Here is a 22,132-nt window from a genome sequence, read left to right as displayed (position 1 = left end):
GTTCGAGCCCAGCAGCTGACGGGAGCCTTTGTGTAAAGTTTGCATGTTCTCCCCGTGTCTGCATGGGTTTCCCCCATAGTCCAAAGACATGCAGGTTAGGCTAATTGGTGTCTCTAAATTGACCGTAGGTGTGAAAGTGTGTATGAATGGTTGTTTGTCTCTATGTCTCAGCCCTGCGATGATGGGGCAACTTATCCAGGGTGTACCCAGCCTCTTGCCCATACATGCAAGGTATATCAGCTGGGATAGGGTCCAGCTTGCCCACGACCCTACACAGGATAAGCGGTTATGGATAATGGATAGATGGATGGATGTAGTTTGCATGCTGTAATCCAATGGTAACAGTGCACCATCCTCAGTAATTATTAGCTCATCTGGCCATAAGGCTGATGAGCTATTGCCATGGTGTGGCATCTGTCATCCACAATCCAGTTAAATCATATCTCCTCCGTCAATTTTCCATGGGTTTCCGTAACGATTGTTTTGTTTGAAAGAACTCATCACTCTGCACAAAACTTGGTTGTTGTTTTGTCAAATTTTTTGGTAACGAATTAGTAATTAGGCTAAATTAATAAATTTTCCAGGCATCTCACTAGAATTGTATCTCCTCTCTCATCCGATCCCAGTTCTGATCAATGTTTTGTGTAGATCTTGCCTTGAGGAACAAAACTTGGTTGTTTGTTTGTTGATTTTCCTGTTGTAAACAATTTGTTTACAACTTTATTTTCAGTTAAATCATATATCCTCCCTCTATTCTCAATGGATTTCAGTTATGATTGTTTTGTTTAAAACAACTAGTCCTTCTGCACAACACTTGGTCATTGTATTGTCAAATTTTTGCTAACAAACTGCTAATTAGGTCAACTTCATGAATTTTGGGACTTCTCATTAGAATTGTATCTTTTCTTGCAATTCTCACCCAATTTCAGTTCTGATCAATGTTTTGGGTAGATCTTCCCTCAGGGAATAAAATTTGTTCATTTGTTTGTTGAGTTTTGTGTTGTAAACAATTTGTTTACAACTTTATTTTAAGTTAAATTGTGTCTCCTTCAGTTCTCAATGGATTTCAGTTCTGATTGTTTTATTTGAAAGAACTAGACTTTCTGCACAAAACTTGGTCACTGTATTGTAAATTTTTTGCTAACAAATTAGCAAAACTTAGGTCAACTTAACAAGTTTTCTTCTGACTAGAATTGTATCTCCTCTCTCATTTATCATGCGAATTCAGTTCTGATCTATGTTTTGGGTAGATCTTCCCTTGGGGAATAAAATTTAGTCCTTTGTTGATTTTCCTGTTGTAAACAATTTGTCGTGGAGGTTGGTCCTCTCTCACGTTGTTACATTTCAGTTGTGTTTGATATTTTGGTAGTCATGGTTGTTTTGATGGCAGGCCAGATGAGCTACTACATCTTTGACTTGCACGTATAGATTATATACAACTACAGATATCTGAGATTCTTACTATAAAAAGGGATATAGCTTTTTCTGCATGACTTTATAGAATAAGCCATTTGATGAAACATGAAATGCTGCAATTACACACAAAGTAAGTATAATGCATGTGCTTCTCCTACAGCAAACCAACAAAAACAAGTGTAAAATTTGGATAACAGCAGAGCAGACAGCTGGACCACGGCTGTTAAACATAACGTGATGTCTATACATGATACAGAAAATAGGCCTCATTACAAGGGCAATTTCATCTAGTTTGATGTGATTGCTTCATTTCTGAATCTTTCTCTGTGGGTTTTATTCAATGTGAAAATTAGGTGAGACAGAAGAAGAGCTGGAAAGGGGGCACATATATTAATATGTGGATTCTGTCTGTTCTCTTTTTGTCACCTTTGGCAGAAGGGGAAAAACAAACAAAAGAAAATGTACATGATTTGTGCTATACATTAAATTATTGATGGAAAGCTACAATTTGTCTTGGGTTTCTCTACCTATCATATACTGTGACACCTCAATTTTAGGAAACAATAAACGCATTTCACCAAAATGACATAGAAATGTATTTATTTTCTTTTTTGTCTTACCTAGACCATCTTCCTGCAATGATTATGTTGAGTAAGAATGCACTATCAAATGTGGTGAAAAAAAAAAACAAAAAAACAGGCAGCCTTGCTAGTTAAGTGTGATTTCCTCACACAGTGAATGGCACGGAAACAGCCATAAGCCTAATCAATTCTGTTTGTAATCAGATATCGGTTGTCAAAATGTCTGTGATGCTTCACTGCTACAGTCGGAATGAAGTCGTCAAATGCAATTTTCTCTCTTTTTTTTATTCCATTCGGAGGAAAAACCTTACTAGTGATTAAGTGTAAAAGGAAAACATTTTTTTCAATACACTGTACAATTCAGTTTGTACACTGTAAATATCATATCCTTCCTTACCTTAAGATCTGACACCTCTGTGTAGCATTGCTCAGAGCGAGTGTGATCTGATAACTGTACGTTCCAGAAGCATGGCAACTGGTGCACAAGAACCGGGTTCTGTTTTATGATTGCATTGAAAATATCCTGCACACACACACAGACAGAGACACACGCTTTTAGAAACCTTTCTTTTAAAAAGGTTCAGCAACATGCTTGTCATTAATAGACTAACAGCTTGGTCACATCATCCTGACCTGATCAGCGAGGGAAGTGGAAAGCATGCTCATTAGCTCTCTCTCTGCTGTTAACCTCCATATCTGTTCCCACCCAAGCTTCCGTAAGCGCTCCAGATAGAGCAAGATCACCCCTGCAGCATTAAAAGAGAGCCCATTATTAGTAATGACATTCGAAATGGTCCCCTTCCCTGTCCGCTACTTTATGACACATATGCATGCACACAGTCTCTTTACCTGTGTTGAAGCCACGTCCCAGAGCAGGCCACGGTTTGTGGTTTTTCCACAGGTTCCCTAAGTACCAGTCACTTTGGTTCTCTACGAGGCCAATCACCTGCTTTGCTGCAATGAGAAATGCTGCAGGTCACCCATTTATCCTACAAACAGTATGTGAGTGATTTCAAGATTGGGGTGCCATTTGTGTCCCACTGATATAATATTTTCACATGTAAAGTACACTCACCGGCCACTTTATTAGGAATACCCATACACCTGCTGTTTTATGCAGTTATCTAATTAGCCAATCCCTTAACAGCAGCACAATGCATAAAATCATGCGGATACAAATCAAGAGCTTCAATTACTGTTCACTTCAAACATCAGAATGGGAAAAATTGTGATCTCAAAGTGTGACTTCCACTGTGGCATGGGTGTTGGTGGCAGATGGACCGGTTTGAGTATTTCAGAAGCTACTGATCTCTTGGAGTTTTCACATGCAACAGTCTCTAAAGTTTACACAGAATGGTGCAAAAAAAAAAAAAAAACACTGAGTGAGCAACAGTTCTGTAGGTGGAAACATCTTGTTGATAATTGAGGTTAGAGGAAAATGGCCACATTGGTTCGAGCTGCCAGGAAGGATATAGTAACTCATAGCAACTCTTTACAACCGTTGTGAGCAGAAAAGTATCTCAGCATGCAACAGTAGAAGACCACATTGGGTTCCACTCCTGCCAGCCAAGAACAGGAATCTTAGATTCAAGAACAAGTTCCTATTAATGTGGCCAGTAAGTGTATGTAATGTATATAAAGTAATACAAACCAGCTGTCTAGCACAGTAATGACATGATTAGCTCTCACCTATAGATCAATATTTTGGTGTTCATCCAGCTGTCAGCAAATGGCAATAAATGCATTTTCTGTCTTTTCTGTGTAGGTGTTCCCTCATACCTCATTTCATGGTACCGTATTTCATGATTTCGTTAAACTTGCTATTGTTTGTATATGATGTTTGGTGTGTAATGACACCATCTGTCTGATTCACAGTAAGTTGCAACACCTGAGTTGTTATTACAGCATTTTTTTTTTGGTTACAGACAAAATTATTCAGTAGGTTATTGGATTAAATAGTGTATTTATATCAAAAGAGTGAAAACCCAAAAAGCCAGGGTGGAAGAAATGGAACAGGCTTCATTAAAGCCAGGAAAACAGATTCTCAAGAGACAATAACACAATTTTGGAGCAAAGTGAGCTTGAAAATACTGAAATGTCACATCAACAACTGGACAAAACAGGAAACAATTGTCTTATATCTATCTAAATTAATAATATATGCACAAAAATGGAGTCCTACATCTCTTACTTTAGATCAAATGTAAAAAAAAAAATCAAAGTCTGGCATTTTAATAGCTCTCAATAGCTCTCTCTTGATCAGTGTTTTCAGTTATGTTCTTTTCACCACTGCCAATTGTTCCAAGACTGACACACTTTAAGCATTCAAAAATCTTTAGAGCATGCAAACTGTTGCCAGGTTTACAAACACTGTGCATATCATTGGCAAGAAGAATGTGATACTGATTTAAATAGTGTTTCTATATCATCCTATCATCGTATTGTCGAGCTTTTCACTCCACTGAAACAGACTAGACTACGGGAATAGAATAAAAGAGAATTAATAATGGAAAATGCCAGAAAATATGCTATTTAACAATTTAACAATAACACCGTGGTGCTCAAAGTTGGCTCTTGAGTTCCCCAGAGGTATGCGATATACTGGCAGTGGGTCCAAGATTGTATTCATTTTTAATGACATGGTGATTGCTGAGATCATAACCAACTACTGTGAACAGTATGAAGTTGTTCTTTTCCTAATCTAGACTCCACAACTTTTAAAAAAGTATAAATAATGACAACTTGAATCTAACTGCAATTTGAATACTACTACTGAAGTGATTTTAGAACAGTGTTTAGAACTGGAAGAAAATTTCACAAATAAAAATCTTTAATGGCTCCAGTAAGTAAGCTCTAATATACATGTTTAGATTTCTTTTACACTGAAAGGGGTTTATGGATGTCAAACGTTTGGAACCTCTAAAAAATGTGTGTGTGTGTGTGTGTGTTATATGTATATTTCTATCCACATTCACAGGATATGAGCAATCACACACTCTGATTGGTTACTCTACTACTAGGATATCAGCTCATATACCGTGAGTAGAGAAAAATAAAATGGCGGCTTTGTTATCAAGTATTTAAAAGAAACAGAAATAGCTAAAAGAATGCCCCCCATATCTCCTGTTCCACACTCCAGCCCAGTCAGTGGCAGTAATGCACTTTTAAGTTGGTTTGCTAACTGCCAAAAAACCCTAAAGAAGAAGAAGAAAACCCCAAAAATACCCCCCCAAAAAAGGGCAACAAAATATGGAATTAAAGTATTTGATGGTAAGAAAGTATCCTTTTTCATTTTTCAATAATTATTATTGGAGCATTTTTCACAAATTGCTACTGTCACTTCACTGGTTTGTTTACATTCAACGCAAAAATGATTTTGTCGGACGTTTTGTACAAAGTTTTCATTTATCGAATTTGCAAAAAATAAAAATGCTTTGTTTCTCAAAATCCAGTGAATGTGGACAGAATAAAACAGTTATTCCACTCAATCTCATCGTACATGGCTTATAACTAAAACGGTGCTCCATGCCTCATCGGCTATCAGCTCATGTACGACTCAATTTCGTGGAATAACTGTTATGACAGGTTCAAAATGGAGGAAAACGGTCTCTGAAGCTCTAGAAGAGTATGGAATAAGATGATGATGATATATATATATATACAGTGGTGCCTGAAAGTTTGTGAACCCTTTAGAATTTTCTATATTTCTGCATTAATATGACCTAAAACATCATCAGATATTCACACAAGTCCTAAAAGTAGAGAGAATCCAGTTAAACAAATGAGACAAAAATATTATACTTGGTCATTTATTTGTTGAGGAAAATGATCCAATATTACATATCTGTGAGTGGCAAAAGTATGTGAACCTTTGCTTTCAGTATCTGGTGTGACCCCCTTGTGCAGCAATAACTGCAACTAAGCATTTCTGGTAACTGTTGATCAGTCCTGCACACTGGCCTGGAGGAATTTTAACCAATTCCTCTGTACAGAACAGTTTCAACTCTGGGATGTTGGTGGGTCTCCTCACGTGAACTTCTCGCTTCAGGTCCTTACAAAACATTTCGATTGGATTAAGGTCAGGACTTTGACTTGACCATTCCAAAACATTAACTTTATTCTTCTTTAACCATTATTTGGTAGAATTACTTGTGTGCTTAGGGTCGTTGTCTTGCTGCATGAACCACCTTCTCTTGAGATTCAGTTCATGGACAGATGTCCTGACATTTTCCTTTAGAATTCTCTGGTATAATTCAGAATTCATTGTTCCATCAATGATGGCAAGCTGTCCTGGCCCAGATGCAGCAAAACAGGCCCAAACCATGATACTACCACCATCATGTTTCACAGATGGGATAAGGTTCTTATGCTGGAATGCAGTGTTTTCCTTTCACCAAACAACACTTCTCATTTAAACCAAAAAGTTCTATTTTGGTCTCATCCACAGGGGCTTCAAAGTTTGGGAGAATAGCAGGGTACAAATAATTTACAGCAGGGTGCAAAATGGTAAAATGTCTGCCAGCGGCAGACATAATGCACGCAAAGCGTGCAAGGATATATATATATATATATATATATATATATAGATAGATAGATAGATAGATAGATAGATAGATAGATAGATAGATAGATAGATAGATAGATATGCAAGTACGAATTTTTCATGGGGCGGGATGGTTTGGAACAGGCCATCTAAAATTGGGATAACATTTACCCGGGACGGGTATTTGAGGCGGGTCGTCTAGCTTAAGCTTGATTAGCGTTGTTACGCACGCCAGTGTTTCCCACAGAAATTTTGGAGACTATGGGGGAGACGCAGGGGTTGTTTAAAATTGAGTGATATGTTAAATATTAAGTTATTACTGAAAAACTATTGATTAAAAAAACAGACACTGAGAAATGGTCCTATAAACAACTTTACCAATATAAAAGATTACCAGGACTACAAAAATGCAGAAAAATAGGCTTTACTTATCCAAATGCACCTGTTGGTTCAAAAGTTAAAGTGCAGAGAACCTCACAGCACAACATGAAGTTACCTTAAAATATAATATAAATGCCTCAGCTTTCATGGAAGAAAAAAAACTATTAATACTAGTACTGTGTGCAGGCAGTCTCTCCTGAAGACTAAATTAAACAATAATTATAAACTAATAAAATAAATGGCTCAGGCTTCATAGAAGAAAAAAACAATTTGAACAGAATCTCACAGTATGATGCTGAAGCTGCCTAAACAATGGAAAATAAAATACCATTTTGGCAAAAATGTTGGCATCCATTAATTTCTTGTATTAAGTAAAAAAAATATGTTGCCAGATACTGCTGACGTTTTACAGCCCAAAATATGTTCAAAACCCGCCAAAATGCACTTAAAACCGCCCAAAATGGGCGGGAAAACGCGCAATCTGGCAACACAGGCGGCAGTAATGGCTGCACTCGTGTCGAGGATGTAAACACAATCTGGCAACACGGGCAGTAATGGCTGCACTCATGTCGAGGATGTAAACACAATTTGGCAACACGGGCAGTAATGGCTGCACTCATGTCGAGGATGTAAACACAATCTGGCAACACAGGGCAGTAATGGCTGCACTCATGTCGAGGATGTAAACACAGTTGACGCGGCAACGGACATACATGACATAGTGGATGTAATTTACGTTCACAACTTTTTTTGCTGTCAGAAATATTTAATATTAAATTTTGTGACTCGACTGACAATAGCCGGCGGCATAACAAGCCATAGCCGGCGATTTGCCGCCGGTGACCAGCTACTTTTGAGACTGCTGCATCCATCCACAAAACATTTTTCCAATAGCCTTCTGGCTTGTCCATGTGATCTTTAGCAAACTGCAGACGAGCAGCAATGTTCTTTTTGGAGAGCAGTGGCTTTCTCCTTGCAATCCTGCCATGCACACCATTGTTGTTCAGTGTTCTTCTGATGGAGGACTCATGAACATTAACATTAGCCAATGGGAGAGCCTTCAGTTGCTTAGAAGTTACCCTGGGGTCCTTTGTGACCTTGCCGACTATTACACGCCTTGCTCTTGGTCTTTGTTGGTCGACCACTCCTGGGGAGGGTAACAATGGTCTTGAATTTCCTGCAGTCTGTCTGACTGTGGATTGGTGGAGTCCAAACTCTTTAGAGATGGTTTTGTAAGCTTTTCCAACCTGATAAGCATCAACAACGCTTTCCTGAGGTCCTCAGAAATCTCCTTTGTTCGTGCCATGATACACTTCCACAAACGTGTTGTGATGATCAGACTTTGATAGATCCCTGTTCTTTAAATAAAACAGGGTGCCCACTCACACCTGATTGTCATCAGCATTTATTGAAAACACCTGACTCTAATTTCACCTTCAAATTAACTGCTAATCCTAGAGGTTCACATACTTTTGCCACTCACAGATATGTAATATTGGATCATTTTCCTCAATAAATAAATGACCAAGTATAATATTTTTGTCTCATTTGTTTAACTGGGTTCTCTTTATCTACTTTTAGGACTTGTGTGAAAATCTGATGATGTTTTAGGTCATATTTATGCAGAAATATAGAAAATTCCAAAGGGTTCACAAACTTTCAAGCACCACTGTGTAGATAGATAGCTAGATAGATAGATAGATAGATAGATAGATAGATAGATAGATAGATAGATAGATAGATAGAAATTCCAGCAATTACCTGTGAACTTTCTGAAGATGGCCCATAGCTCAGCAATATCAGTGGCAAAAGTGATGTCCGTATCAAGTACAATGACTTTTGAGAGGTCAGAGGGCAGCGCTTTGGTGAGCGTGAGTTTCATCAGGCCATAAATTCCTGAATAGTGTTTGTTAGGTATCCATGAAACCTCCGGCTAAATAATGAGAGAGAGAGAGAGAGAGAGAGAGAGAGAGAATGTTAGCATTTTGGGGGTCACCAGTATCTTTCCTTTGAGCTTGTACACTTGTAATAGCATCAGTATCCACAGAAGGGACCTCACACAAGAGTGCTGTCAGTTATGTTTCTTTCATCTCATCGCATACATATTTATTGACGAGAAGCTTGGCAAAATTATCTGGTGGACAAGAGATAAAAGACTGAATTGCTGAGACGGCATCCACTCAAGAGTGCAGAGTTCCAGTGTTTTTAGATGCATGTCATGATTACACAGACTCTGAGCCAAACAGCACCACAATCAGAGGTAAAAGCAGAGAGAGAGAGAGAAAACGAAAACACAAAGAGACACACACCCAAGGAGAATGTGTATGTGATGAATATGTGTAGAGATCTGATGAATATGCATTTGCAATTTTCAAACGGTGTATTATGTGAAAACAAAATGCTCTTTGAATATCAGCACACAGATGCCACCATGCCGTGCAACCCAACAACACAACTTACAAATGCATAGTGAATAATTTAAAAGTCACTGCAGTAACAATTTTTTTTAAAGAGCCAAATAATCAGTTTAAATGTGTGAACAAAAAATGAAAAATCTTTTGCTCCACAGTCTCTGCAGAATTCTCATGCTGAGAACAGAAGACCTCCCAGGGAGAGTGCTAGCATCAGGATGTTGCAGTGTGCACAAACTGATGGCTTCCACTGACAAAAGCAGCAAGCATTACTAGCTTTGTGCTGCCTGACATAAAATTATGATGTATAAAAAAATGCATGATACTTGCATTGTAAAGTACATTCATTTAAATAAATAAATAAATAAATAAATAAATGCGGCATGGTGGTATAGTGGTTAGCACTGTCGCCTCACAGCAAGAAGGTCCTGGGTTCGAGTCCAGCGGCCGATAAGGGCCTTTCTGTGTGGAGTTTGCATGTTCTCCCCGTGTCTACGTGGGTTTCCTCCGGGCGCTCCGGTTTCTCCCATAGTCCAAAGACATGCAGCTTAGGCTAACTGGTGGCTCTAAATTGATCGTAGGTGTGAATGTGAATGATTGTTTTCTCTATGTGCCAGCCTGGCGATGACCTGGCGACTTGTCCAGGGTGTACCCTGCCTCTCGCCCATAGTCAGCTGGGTAGGCTCCAGCTTGCCTGTGACCCTATACAGGATAAGCGGCTACAGATAATGGATGGATAAATAAATAAATAAAATAAAATAAAAAACCTCCCAACATGCTTTAGCAACAGGCCCACCTTCAGGAGCACCCTCTCAGTGCTACATCTAGCTAGAATTCAAAACACTTACAGCTCATTCCCAGCTAAATATTGAGTATATATAGCTTATATAGGGCTGCTGAGTAATATCTACATAGTCCACATATGATATAATTAATTCACTCACTTTCAGTAACTCAGTATCCTGGTGTGGATTCACAGCCTATCCTGGTAACACTGGGTACAAAGTAGGAGAACTTACCCCAGATGTGATGCCAGTCCACACTCATTCTAACCAACAAACAATTCAGCTAGCCAATCTTCCTAGTTTGGCTACATGGAGGAAACCCATGCTATGCGGTGGCAATGCTACCCTCAGTGCCACTGTGTCACCTGATATAATTAACTTGTTTAATATAAAGTTTCAGGTGAGCGAGGACTATGTAATTATATATTGTGGCAGCGGGGGTGTGGTCAAGCAGCGGTCTGTGAATGGAGGGCGGGGTCAGGGAAGGTAAGTGGCGGAATCACTGCACCTGACAGGAATTAACCTGTGTTTGTGTGTCTTCCCCAGTGACCGTGCCCTATAAGAGGAGAGGGAGAACAGAAGAAGGGGGCGTCTCCCAACCTGGATACTTGTGTGCGTGCGTGCATGTGTGTAGTTAAGCTGAAAAGCTACAATAAACGAGTTTTTGAGAACTCAGTTCTGACCTGCTGTGCTTCTGTGCTCCACCCACCTAGAACACTTGCTACAGTGGTGCCGAAACCCGGGAACGGAGCGCAGGAGAGAACAGCCCCATGGAGTCCTCCCCCTTCAAGGACCTGATCCATGCCCTCACCACGGCCCAACAGAGCCAGCACCAGGCGCTGGTCGCCCTCCGGGAAGAACAGGAGCAAAGGTTTGAGGCCCTGGCGCAGCAGGAAGATCGCCAGGCGTTCCGGCACCTACTCGCGTCGGCAGGGTCCACCACCTCCACCGCCGCAGGCCCTTCCCACCTCACCCTAATGAAGATGGGCCCATACGACGACCCCGAGGCCTTCCTCGCTCTCTTTGAGCAGGCAGCAGAGACGTGGGGTTGGCCGGTGGAACAGCGCGCGGCGTGCCTCCTCCCCCTGCTCATGGGCGAGGCGCAGCTGGCCGCGCTACAGCTCCCCGCCGACAGCCGGCTGGTCTACGTGGACCTCCGCAGGGCCGTCCTCCAGCGCGTGGGTCGCACTCCGGAGCAGCAGCGGCAGCGCTTCCGCGCACTGCGCCTGGAGGAGGTCGGTCGGCCGTTCACGTTTGGCCAGCAACTCCGGGACGCCTGCCGCCGGTGGCTGAGGGCCGACAACCGTGACACCAAGGAGATCATCGATCTGGTGGCGCTGGAGCAGTTCGTCGCTCAACTTCCAGAAGGAACCGCGGAGTGGGTCCAGTGCCATTGCCCGGCGTCGCTGGATCAGGCCATTGAGCTGGCGGAGGACCATATGGCGGCCGTTCCAACGGCAGGATAGCGTGTCTCCCCTTCTCCCCTCCCTCTCTCTCCCCTTCTGTTCCTCTCCCTCGCCCCATTCCCCCACCGTGGAGGCGGGGCCAGGCTCCACCCCAGCCGGCCCGCCGCACCCGCGGTGTCCTACCGTTTCCCTACTTCCGTGTCTTCCCCTCCTCAGGTGAGTGATATCCGGAACACCGGTTCAGAGAGAGAGCCTGGGCCGGTGTGCTGGCGCTGCGGGGAGCCAGGGCACCTCCAGCATCAGTGCTCGGCGATGGAGGTGGGCGCGGTGGTCCGGATCCCCGACGCGCCAGGAACCGCCCTCGATCGGGCCGGAGCGTATCGCATACCGGTGAGTATGCAAGGGGATACGTATCAGGCTTTGGTGGACTCCGGCTGTAATCAGACCTCAATCCACCAAAGCCTGGTGCAAAACGAGGCATTGGGGACAGCACAATTGGTGAAGGTGTTGTGTGCACGGGGATGTTCACAACTACCCTTTAGTGTCGGTCCACATTCTGTTTCGAGGGGAGAAATTTAGAGTAAAGGCGGCGGTTAATCTTCGCCTCACCCACTCCATAATTTTGGGGACTGATTGGCCAGGATTTCGGGATTTAATGACGCACTTAGTGAAGAGTGGGTCCTGCCGTAGTTCAGTGGGGGGAGGTCCCGGAGTGGCGTTGGCGGGAGCAGCTGTCACAGAGCCGTCTATGTCATCACCGCGTCAGAGTGAGGAGCAGCAGGCTTCTCCTCCCTCTCTCGGGGAATCCCTCGCGGATTTTCCATTAGAGCGATTGCGAGACGAGTCTCTGCGGCATGCGTTTGACCAAGTGAGAGTAATCGATGGTCAAATGCTCCAGCCAAACGCCACCCCGTCTTTCCCCTGTTTTTCCATTATTAAGGATAGGTTATACCGAGTGACGCAGGACACTCAAACTAAGGAACAAATAACCCAACTTTTGATCCCAAAGAGCCGCCGGGAATTGGTATTCCAGGCGGCTCACTTTAATCCCATGGCTGGACACTTAGGGCAGGATAAGACACTAGCCCGAATAATGGCCCAGTTCTATTGGCCAGGGATTCATGGCGATGTCCGTAGGTGGTGTACGGCATGCCGCGAATGCCAGTTAGTAAATTCAGCAGCCATCCCAAAAGCGCCTTTGCGCCCTCTACCATTAATTGAGACCCCGTTCGAAAGAATTGGGATGGATCTCGTCGGGCCATTAGATCGGTCAACACGAAGGTATCGCTTTATTTTAGTTCTGGTGGACTATGCAATGCGATATCCGGAAGCAGTGCCGCTTCACAATATCTCCGCACGTAGTATTGCGGAAGCGCTCTTCCACATCATCTCCCAAGTCGGAATCCCCAAAGAGATTCTGACTGATCAAGGCACTACGTTCATGTCACGCACACTGCGTGAACTGTATGGGTTATTGGGAATCAAGCCGATCCGCACCAGCATTTATCACCCGTTGGTATCTGGCACTCCAGCCGTTTAAGTTCGAGGTGGTCCATAGACCGGGGGCGTAGATGGTTGTGGAGGACTTCCTCTCCCGTCGGGGGGGGGGGGGGGGAGTCGGCTGCAGGCCGGATGGCTGCCTGGCCTGAGTCGGGCGGTGGGGGTATGTGGCAGTGGGGGCGTGGTCAAGCGTCAGTCTGTGAATGGAGGGCAGGGTCAGGGAAGGTAAGTGGCGGAATCACTGCACCTGACGGGAATTAACCTGTGTTTGTGTGTCTTCCCCAGTGACTGCGCCCTATAAGAGGAGAGGCGGAGCAGAAGAAGGGGGAGTCTCCCAACCTGGATACCTGTGTACGTGCGTGCGTGCATGTGTGTAGTTAAGCTGAAAAGCTACAATAAACGAGTTTTTGAGAACTCAGTTCTGGACTGCCGTGCTTCTGTGCTCCACCCACCTAGAACACTTGCTACATGTATGTTGCAGTCATGATTGCCTCCAGGGCTGCCGGCTGCTTTAGGGCAGAACATTTGGTCTGAGACTGCAAGAACTTTATGCAGCTATGCTCTTTTCTGCTATGTACTGTAGACTTCTGGGCTCAGGAAAGGTAGAGTTCAAAGTCTCCCCTTAACTATTCTGTATTGTGTATTCTCACAGCCTGGAGGAACACAGGGGTCAGATGAGTATTGTCCTGGAGCACAGTCTCTACATTAAGATGGTGAAGTGTCAGTTTCACCCTCAACACTTCCTCAACCTTTCCAGAATACATCCTAGAGTACATGCTGTCATCTGAAGAGATGCATTTCTCCTTGTCAAGCCAGGTGAGTTGTGTACTTTCGTCTGTTCATTCACATTTATCATATCTTACAGATGCGGATCCAAGTACAGCTAGGTGGATACCTTGTCAGGAGTGCACAACCCAGCAAAAGTGGACCCCAAGCCACGACCTATTATCAAGGCCACTTGCCTGGTTTTTCACATCCATTGGGAGATTGACCAGGCAATTTCAAATACATCAGCAAGGCCATAGAGTGATAAATTACCTGAGAAGATGTATGTCCCTGTAGCAGTAAGAATAGAATAGAATAGAATGCCTTTATTGTCACTATACACATGTACAATGAGATTAAAGCATCTCCAATAACAGTGCAAACAGCGTGTAGAGAGAGAGAGAGAGAGAGAGAGAGAGAGAGAGGAAGGGGGAAAAAAAGGGGGGGGGGGAGGTGCACAGTCCTGAGGTGTATGTATTGTGTTGCACATTATGGAGTGAGGTATTGCTCATTGCACATATAAAGTATTGCACAGAGAGAGTCACATTATAAATTATTGCACGAGAGAGTCACATTATAAAATAAAATATTACACATTTATGAAGTATTGCAAGGTAAGGTAAGGTGCACAGACTAGAGGTGTATGGGCTGTGTGTAAGGTGCACAGTCCTGAGGTGAGGTGAATGTGTTGTGTTTAACATTATGGAGTGAGGTATTGCACTTTATAAAAGTATTGCACAGAGAGAGTCACCTTATAAAGTACTGCACATTATAAATTATTGCACGAGGAGAGTCACACAGTAAAATAAATGAACTATAAAATCAGAGCATATCCGAGTTCAGGGCAGTTATGGCTTTTGGAAAGAAGCTGTTTTTGGAATGGTTTGTCTTTGTCCTGATGCACCTGTAGCGCCTCCCTGAGGGCAACAGGTCGAACAGATCAAAGCCAGGGTGGGAGTTGTCCTTGATAATGTTCTTAGCTCTGCTAAGGCAGCGGGAGGTGTAAATGTCCATCAGGGAGGGGAGAGGGCAGCCAATGATGATCTGTGCTGCCTTAACTACCCTCTGGAGCCTCTCCCTGTCTACAGCAGTGCAGCTGCCGTACCATACTGTAATACAGTACGTCAGCAGGCTTTCGATGGATGAGCGGTAGAAGGTCAGCAGCAGGTTGGAGTTTAGGTTGTACTTCCTGAGGACTCTCAGAAAGTATAGCCGCTGCTGAGCCTTCTTAATGACTGCTGTAATATTTACTGACCAGGAAATGTCGGCGGAGATGAGGACGCCGAGAAACCAGAAGGTGTGGACCCTCTCCACATACACGTTGTTGATGTAGAGGGGGGCTAGGTCGGTGCTGTGCTTCCTGAAGTCAACAATGAGCTTGTAACCGTTTGTATGGGTGGGTGGAGCACAGAGGACGGCAGGACAGAGTTCAGGTTCATAACCAGGGGTTTTATTGCCACACTTTTCAGTGAACAACTCGTAAACTATACAGACAGACACACACACAACCAGCGTCTGGTTCGGGGATGAGCTCCTCTGCTCTACGCTCTCCCTCCTTAAGTAGGGCGTGGTCACTGGGAAGACACACACAAACACAGGTTAATTGACATCAGGTGTAGTGAGTCTGCCACTTACCTTCCCTGACTCCACTCTCCTGTCACAGACCGGTGCTTGACAACGCCCCTGCTGCCACATACCCCCACCGCCCGACTCAGGCCCGGCGGCCGTCCGGCCTGCAGCCGACTCTCCCCCCTCCCCCCTTGACGGGAGAGGAAGTCCGCCACGACCATCTGCGCCCCTGGCCTGTGGACCACCTTGAAATTAAAGGGTTGGAGTGCCAGATACCAACGGGTGATCCGCGCGTTGGCATCCTTCATGCGGTGGAGCCACTGGAGGGGCTCGTGGTCCGAACAGAGGGTGAAAGGGTGCCCCAGCAGGTAGTAACGGAGGGCGAGGACCGCCCACTTGATTGCCAGACACTCTTTTTCTATTGTGCTGTAGCGCCCCTCACGCACCGACAGCTTCCTACTGATGTATAGGACTGGGCGGTCCTCCCCCTCCACCTCCTGGGACAAAACAGCCCCCAGCCCTCTGTCCGACGCATCCGTCTGTAACATAAAGGGGAGAGAAAAGTCAGGGGAGTGTAAAAGTGGCCCCCCACACAGTGCGGCCTTTACCTCAGAAAAAGCCCGCTGGCATTGCTCTGTCCACTGGACCGGATCTGGTGCCCCCTTTTTAGTGAGATCAGTCAGTGGGCTGGTGACGTCCGAATAATTAGGTATAAACCTCCGATAATAGCCAGCCAGCCCCAGGAACTGTCTCACCCCCTTTTTGGTCTTGGGCCTCGGGCAGGCTGCAATTGCTGCGGTCTTATTAATTTGGGGACGCACCTGCCCGTTGCCCAAATGGAAGCCCAGATACCGTACTTCCACCCGCCCAATCGCACACTTCTTCGGGTTGGCTGTGAGACCCGCTCGCCTCAGCGACCTAAGGACGGCCCTCAGATGTTCGAGATGCCTCGACCAGTCATTACTATAGATGATTATGTCGTCGAGGTAGGCGGCCACATAGGTGGCGTGGGGGCGGAGGACCCTGTCCATCAGCTGCTGAAACGTAGCGGGCGCCCCGAACAGCCCAAACGGAAGTGTGACGAATTGGTGTAAACCGAACAGTGTGGAAAAGGCCGTTTTTTCTCGGAATAGTGGAGTCAAGGGGATCTGCCAGTATCCCTTCGTTAAATCCAGTGTCGAATAAAAGCGAGCAGTGCCGAGTCGATCGAGCAACTCATCAATACGAGGCATTGGGTATGCGTCGAATTTAGACACCGTGTTGACTTTTCTATAGTCCACACAGAACCGGACCGACCCGTCGGCCTTGGGTACCAAGACCACCGGGCTGCTCCAGTCACTGTGGGACTCCTCGACGATGCCCATTTCGAGCATGGCCTTGAGTTCTTCCCGAACCACTTTTTTCTTGTGTTCGGGTAGCCTGTAAGGGCGGCTACGCACTACCACCCCCGGGGGTGTCTCAATGTGGTGCTCTATGAGGTTGGTGCGGCCGGGCAGGGGCGAGAAGACGTCCGAAAACTCGGTCTGCAACTGGGCGACCTCCGCGAGTTGGGTCGGGGAGAGGTGGTCTCCACAGGGGACTGGAGAGGTATATGATGTCAATGTGCCTTTTTGAACCTCTTGCCCCAGCTCCGCCTTCTCCGGAACCACCGACACCAACGCTACGGGGACCTCCTCGTTCCAGAGTTTGAGTAGATTGAGGTGGTAAATCTGTAGCGCCCCACCCGTCCGTTCGCCTCACCCCATAGTCGACGTCCCCGACGCACCGTGTGACCTTGAAGGGTCCTTGCCACTTGGCAACTAATTTAGAGCTCGATGTGGGCAACAGTATGAGTACTTTATCTCCCGGTGCGAACTCTCTAAGGTGCGTACCCTTGTCGTGCAGGCGGATTTGCCGTTCTTGGGCCTGCCGCAAATTCTCCTGGGTTAGGTGCATGAGTGTGTGGGGTTTTGCGCGCAGATCAATAACGTATTGAATTTCGTTTTTACTTGGTGAAGGTCCCTCCTCCCAATTTTCTCGCAGCACATCTAAAATGCCGCACAGCTTACGCATATATAATAATTAGAACGGGGAGAACCCCGTGGAGGCTTGGGGGACCTCTCGCACTGCAAATAACAAGGGTTCGAGCCATTTATCCCAGTTATGCGCGTCCTCACTTACGAATTTTTTAATTATGTTCTTAAGGGTGCGATTAAACCGTTCAACTAAACCGTCCGTTTGTGGGTGATACATGCTGGTGCGGATCGGCTTAATACCCAATAACCCATACAGTTCGTTCAGTGTTCGTGACATAAACGAGGTGCCTTGATCAGTCAGAATCTCTTTCGGGATTCCAACTCGGGAGATGGCGCGGAAGAGTGCCTCCGCAATACTGCGTGATGAGATCTTGCGAAGAGGCACGGCTTCCAGGTATCGCATTGCATAGTCCACCAGAACTAATATAAAGCGGTACCCTCGTGTTGACCGATCTAATGGCCTGACGAGATCCATCCCAATTCTTTCGAACGGGGTCTTGATTAACGGTAGAGGGCCCAAAGGCGTTTTTGGAATGGCTGCTGGATTTACTAACTGGCATTCGCGGCACGCCGTACACCACCTACGGACATCGCCGCGAATCCCCGGCCAATAGAATCGGGCCATTATTCGGGCTAGTGTCTTATCCTGCCCTAGGTGTCCAGCCATGGGATTAAAGTGAGCCGCCAGGAATACCAATTCCCAGCGGCTCTTCGGAATTAAAAGCTGCGTGACTCGCTCTTTAGTTTGAGTGTCCTGCCAACTTCAGGACCTCCTCTCTGTAGGCTGCCTCGTCTCCCTTTGAGATGAGTCCGACCACTGTGGTGTTGTCAGCAAACTTGACGACGAGGTTGTTGTTGTGGGTCGAACTACAGTCGTGGGTGTAGAGGCAGTACAGGAGGGGGCTCAGTACACAGCCCTGTGGAGAGCCGGTGCTCAACATGTGGGTGGAGGAGAAGTGGGGGCCAAGTCTCACAGTCTGGGGCCAGTTAGTAAGAAAGTCCTTTATCCAGGCACATGTGAGAGGGGGGAGGCCGAGAGTGTCCAGTTTTCTAATAAGGATGTCCGGGATTATTGTATTAAAAGCTGAACTGTAATCCACAAAGAGTATGCGGACGTAGCTCTGCTGCTGCTCCAGGTGGTTTAGTGCAGAGTGGAGACCTAGGGCGATGGCGTCCTCTGTGGATCTGTTTGTGCGATATGCGAACTGGTAAGGGTCGAAGTCTCGGGGGAGGTGGTCCTTGATGTGCTGAAGAACTAGTCTCTCGAAGCACTTCATGATTACCGGGATGAGGGCCACAGGACGTTAATCATTCAGGCTGGTGACGGGAGACTTCTTTGGCACTGGGATTACTGTTGCAGATTTTAGGCAGGGCGGGATGACTGCCTGAGCCAGGGAGAGGTTAAAGATCCTGGTGAAGGTAGGGGCGAGCTGGTGAGCGCACGCTCTGAGCACCTTACCAGGTACACCATCTGGGCCGGCAGCTTTCTTGGGGTTCACTGCCAGGAGCACCCGTCTGACATTGTGCTCCTGTACAGTGAAAGGAGTGGTGTAGGAATTGTGTGGTGGTGGGAGCAGGGCAGGAGCAGATGAGTGCTGCTGAGATGTTTCAAAGCAAGCAAAGAAGCGATTTAGCTCCTCTGCTAGCAGTGCACTCCAGTCTCCTGTTGGCGCATCACAGTCTCTGAAGTTTGTGATGTCCTGAATGCCCTGCCACACCTCCTGTGTGTTGTTGCTGGACAGGTGGGACTCTATGCGCAGCCTGTGGTCCGCCTTGGCTTTATTTATTCCTCTTTTCAGATCAGCTCGAGTGGCTCTGTACAGAGCTCTATCACCTGACCTGAAGGCAGCATTGCGAGCCCTGAGGAGTGAGCGGACCTGGCTGGTCATCCAGGGTTTCTGGTTTGGGAAGACTCAGATGTTTTTATCCACCGTCACATTCCCGATGCAGAACTTGATATAGTCCAGCACTGTTCCTGTAGATGTCTCCAGCTCCTGGTGTTCAAATAAGTCCCAGTCTGTCTGTTTAAAGCAGTCCTGTAGTTTGGAGAGTGCATTGTCAGGCCAGGTTGTGATAGTCCTTGTGGTGGGCCTGGCTCTGCGTCTGAGGGGAGTGTAGGCTGGGGAGAGCAGGAGGGAAAGATGGTCTGACTGGCCAAGGTGGGGGAGGGGTATGGCTCTGTACGCGTGCTTGATGTTGGAGTAAACATGATCCAAAGTGTTCTCCCCTCTAGTAGAACACTTAACATGTTGGTAAAACTTCGGCAGTACAGTCTTCAAGTTGGCCTTATTAAAGTCTCCTGCGATTATGTGAACACCATCAGGGTGGGCCCGCTGCTGTTTGTTAACGGTGTTCAGCAGGAGAGAGAGTGCTGTGTTTACACAGGCATTGGGTGGAATATACACAGCCGTGACATTCACCACAGTTAGCTCTCTCGGAAGAAAAAAAGGCTGGCATCTTACAGACATGTACTCGAGGTCTGGGGAACAGTGTTTATCTATAATTGTTTTGTTGTTACACCAATTATCATGCACGTAAATACAGAGCCCTCCTCCTCTGTTCTTACCGGAGTCTTCATTCCTATCCCAGCGAAGCAGAGTGCGGCCTGCTAGCTGCAAGCTAGCATTGGGTATTTCCGGATGAAGCCAGGTTTCCGTGATAATTAAAACACAGCAGTCCTGAACATAGCGATTTCCAGCGAGTTGTAATTCCAGATCATCCGTTTTATGCACCAGGGATCTGGCATTGGAGAGATACAGGCTCGGTAGAGGTGGCTTGTGTGGTTGTTTTCTTAGCCTTAGCATAGCACCGGACCTACGGCCCTGCTTCTGCTTCCTCTCCCTCCTTCGTCTGCACCGCCTCCTAGACCCGACAACAATCCATGGAGAGCCCAGTGGTCTCGCTATGTCATCTGGGATGTTATGCGTGAAGAGAAAGTCACTCGAAACAGATATCTGGTGTTGGTCACCAATGGCTAAAAGTGTCTGGATGTTCGCAGAACTGATGGTGCGCAAACAAGCAAGAAAGAAATACAAAAACAAACAAAAAAAGAGCACTGAAAAGGAGAGCCGTAAGCCGCTGCAACCACACGCGCCACCATCTTGGAAGATGGGGTAAGCTTATCAACTGTGCTGACACATGTATTGTGGCAGGACATCTGGGTTTAGCAAGAATGGTACAGGTCCTGTCTGACCATTACTGGTGACCCAGTTTATATGCAGTAAGTCTTCTTTCATTGCTCAAGCTAAGATATCTTGACAGCTCCCTGCCAGCAAGCTGAAACCTTTGTCCATACCCCAAGGCCATGGATGCATCTCTGAGTAGATTTCATACACTGGATTTTATTCCACCATGCTAGGAGTGGTCAATAATTTTTCAGCCTGTATGCCTTCCTGAAGATATCATTTCGGACTGGGGCCCTCAACCTCACAAGTCTGGAGAGTGTTAATGAAAGACTGGGCATCAACGTAAGCTTCACCCCTGGCTCGCAGAGTCCAGCTGGCTGGTGGAGAGATTGAACCAAGAATTTTGACATTACTTCCACAGCTACTGTGGAGATCAGCAGGGTAATTAGTGCAGGTTTCACCCCTGGGAGGGGCCAGAACACTATCATTCACTCTTTGTCAGGCTACTTGGGCTTGATGGTCAGTACTACCTGGTGTTCAACCTGGCTCTGTTCCCATGGAACCCATTAGATTTCATTTTGACCTGAGGTAGAATAAGTGTAAATAAATGACTGGTCTTTGTGAATAGGAAATAAAAATGTCACCATCTATTATTAATGCTCTCACCTGCCATCAGGTGGAAGGTCAAGCATCCAGCTCATGCTTTGGGGCCTCAATATCCATCATTACTTAGAGTACCAGTCAAAAGTTTGGACACACTTACTCATTACTATGAATGTGTCAGTGTATCCAAACTTTTCAGTGACACTGTATATTGCTCTGTCTATCTATTTGGCATATCACTACAGTGACAAGGTCACTCTGACAGCTCCAGCCATCAAACTTTATAGGGAAGAATTACAGTAGTGGTTTCCCATTGCCTTCTAATGGATTATTATAGAGGTTTTCCCCTCTCAACCATTCACACTTAAGGGCAATTTAGAGTAGTCAGTTAACCTGGCTGCAACTCTTTGGACGGCGGGGGAAACTGGAACACCCGGAGGAAACCCACACAGACACGGGGAGAACATGCAAACTCGACACAGAAAGGCCCCTATCAGCCATGGGGTTCGAACACAGAACCTTTGTGCTGTGAGGCAACAGTGCTAACCACTGCACCATCATGCCACCCTTACTGTATATTGCTAGTAATTGAAATATAAAGAAGACACTTTAGATACTTTGAAATAAACACTATAATTGTATTACTATCAAATCTAATAAGGTGCCTTGGGTTAATGGGACATTCACTGGTAGTTGCTGAACAGAGCGAAAGAATGGTGTCACATATCTTTGTCATTTAAACAATCACATTTTTAGGTATAAAGGCTAATTTGGAACTGCATGTTTAGAAGTCACACATTATATGATAGATGTTGCATGGTTTACGTGACTTTCTGTAGGTACAGTATATTGTAAAGTGATAACATTATAATGCAAGTTTTGGTTAACTTAGTTTTAGTTATTAACCTCCTAAGGCCCAAGCTGTTTTTTTACATGCATTTTGTATTTCTCTTTGCTATTTGGGCTTATTAGAACCTGATTAGAATAAAAACTAAGCATCATCTTTTGATAAGATGTACTTTTAGAGAAAAA

At 45.5% G+C, this 22,132-nt stretch overlaps 1 protein-coding gene across 7 annotated transcripts in view; it reads right to left on the bottom strand.

Annotated features, from left to right (window-relative positions):
* Window positions 1–22,132, bottom strand: part of large2 (LARGE xylosyl- and glucuronyltransferase 2) — a 292,118-nt gene that overhangs the window by 26,324 nt on the left and 243,662 nt on the right. For all 7 annotated transcript variants that reach the window (XM_060923414.1, XM_060923412.1, XM_060923418.1 and 4 more), the window contains 4 exons: window positions 8,683–8,854; window positions 2,847–2,951; window positions 2,631–2,743; window positions 2,395–2,520 (listed from right to left, as the gene is read on the bottom strand). In XM_060923414.1, the coding sequence (XP_060779397.1) occupies window positions 2,395–2,520; window positions 2,631–2,743; window positions 2,847–2,951; window positions 8,683–8,854 (516 nt within the window). The remainder of the gene's footprint in view (window positions 1–2,394; window positions 2,521–2,630; window positions 2,744–2,846; window positions 2,952–8,682; window positions 8,855–22,132) is intronic.

This window comes from Neoarius graeffei, chromosome 6, assembly GCF_027579695.1.
Source record: "Neoarius graeffei isolate fNeoGra1 chromosome 6, fNeoGra1.pri, whole genome shotgun sequence".
NCBI classification, from domain to species: domain Eukaryota; kingdom Metazoa; phylum Chordata; class Actinopteri; order Siluriformes; family Ariidae; genus Neoarius; species Neoarius graeffei.
This window is presented reverse-complemented; position numbering and strand designations above follow the sequence as displayed.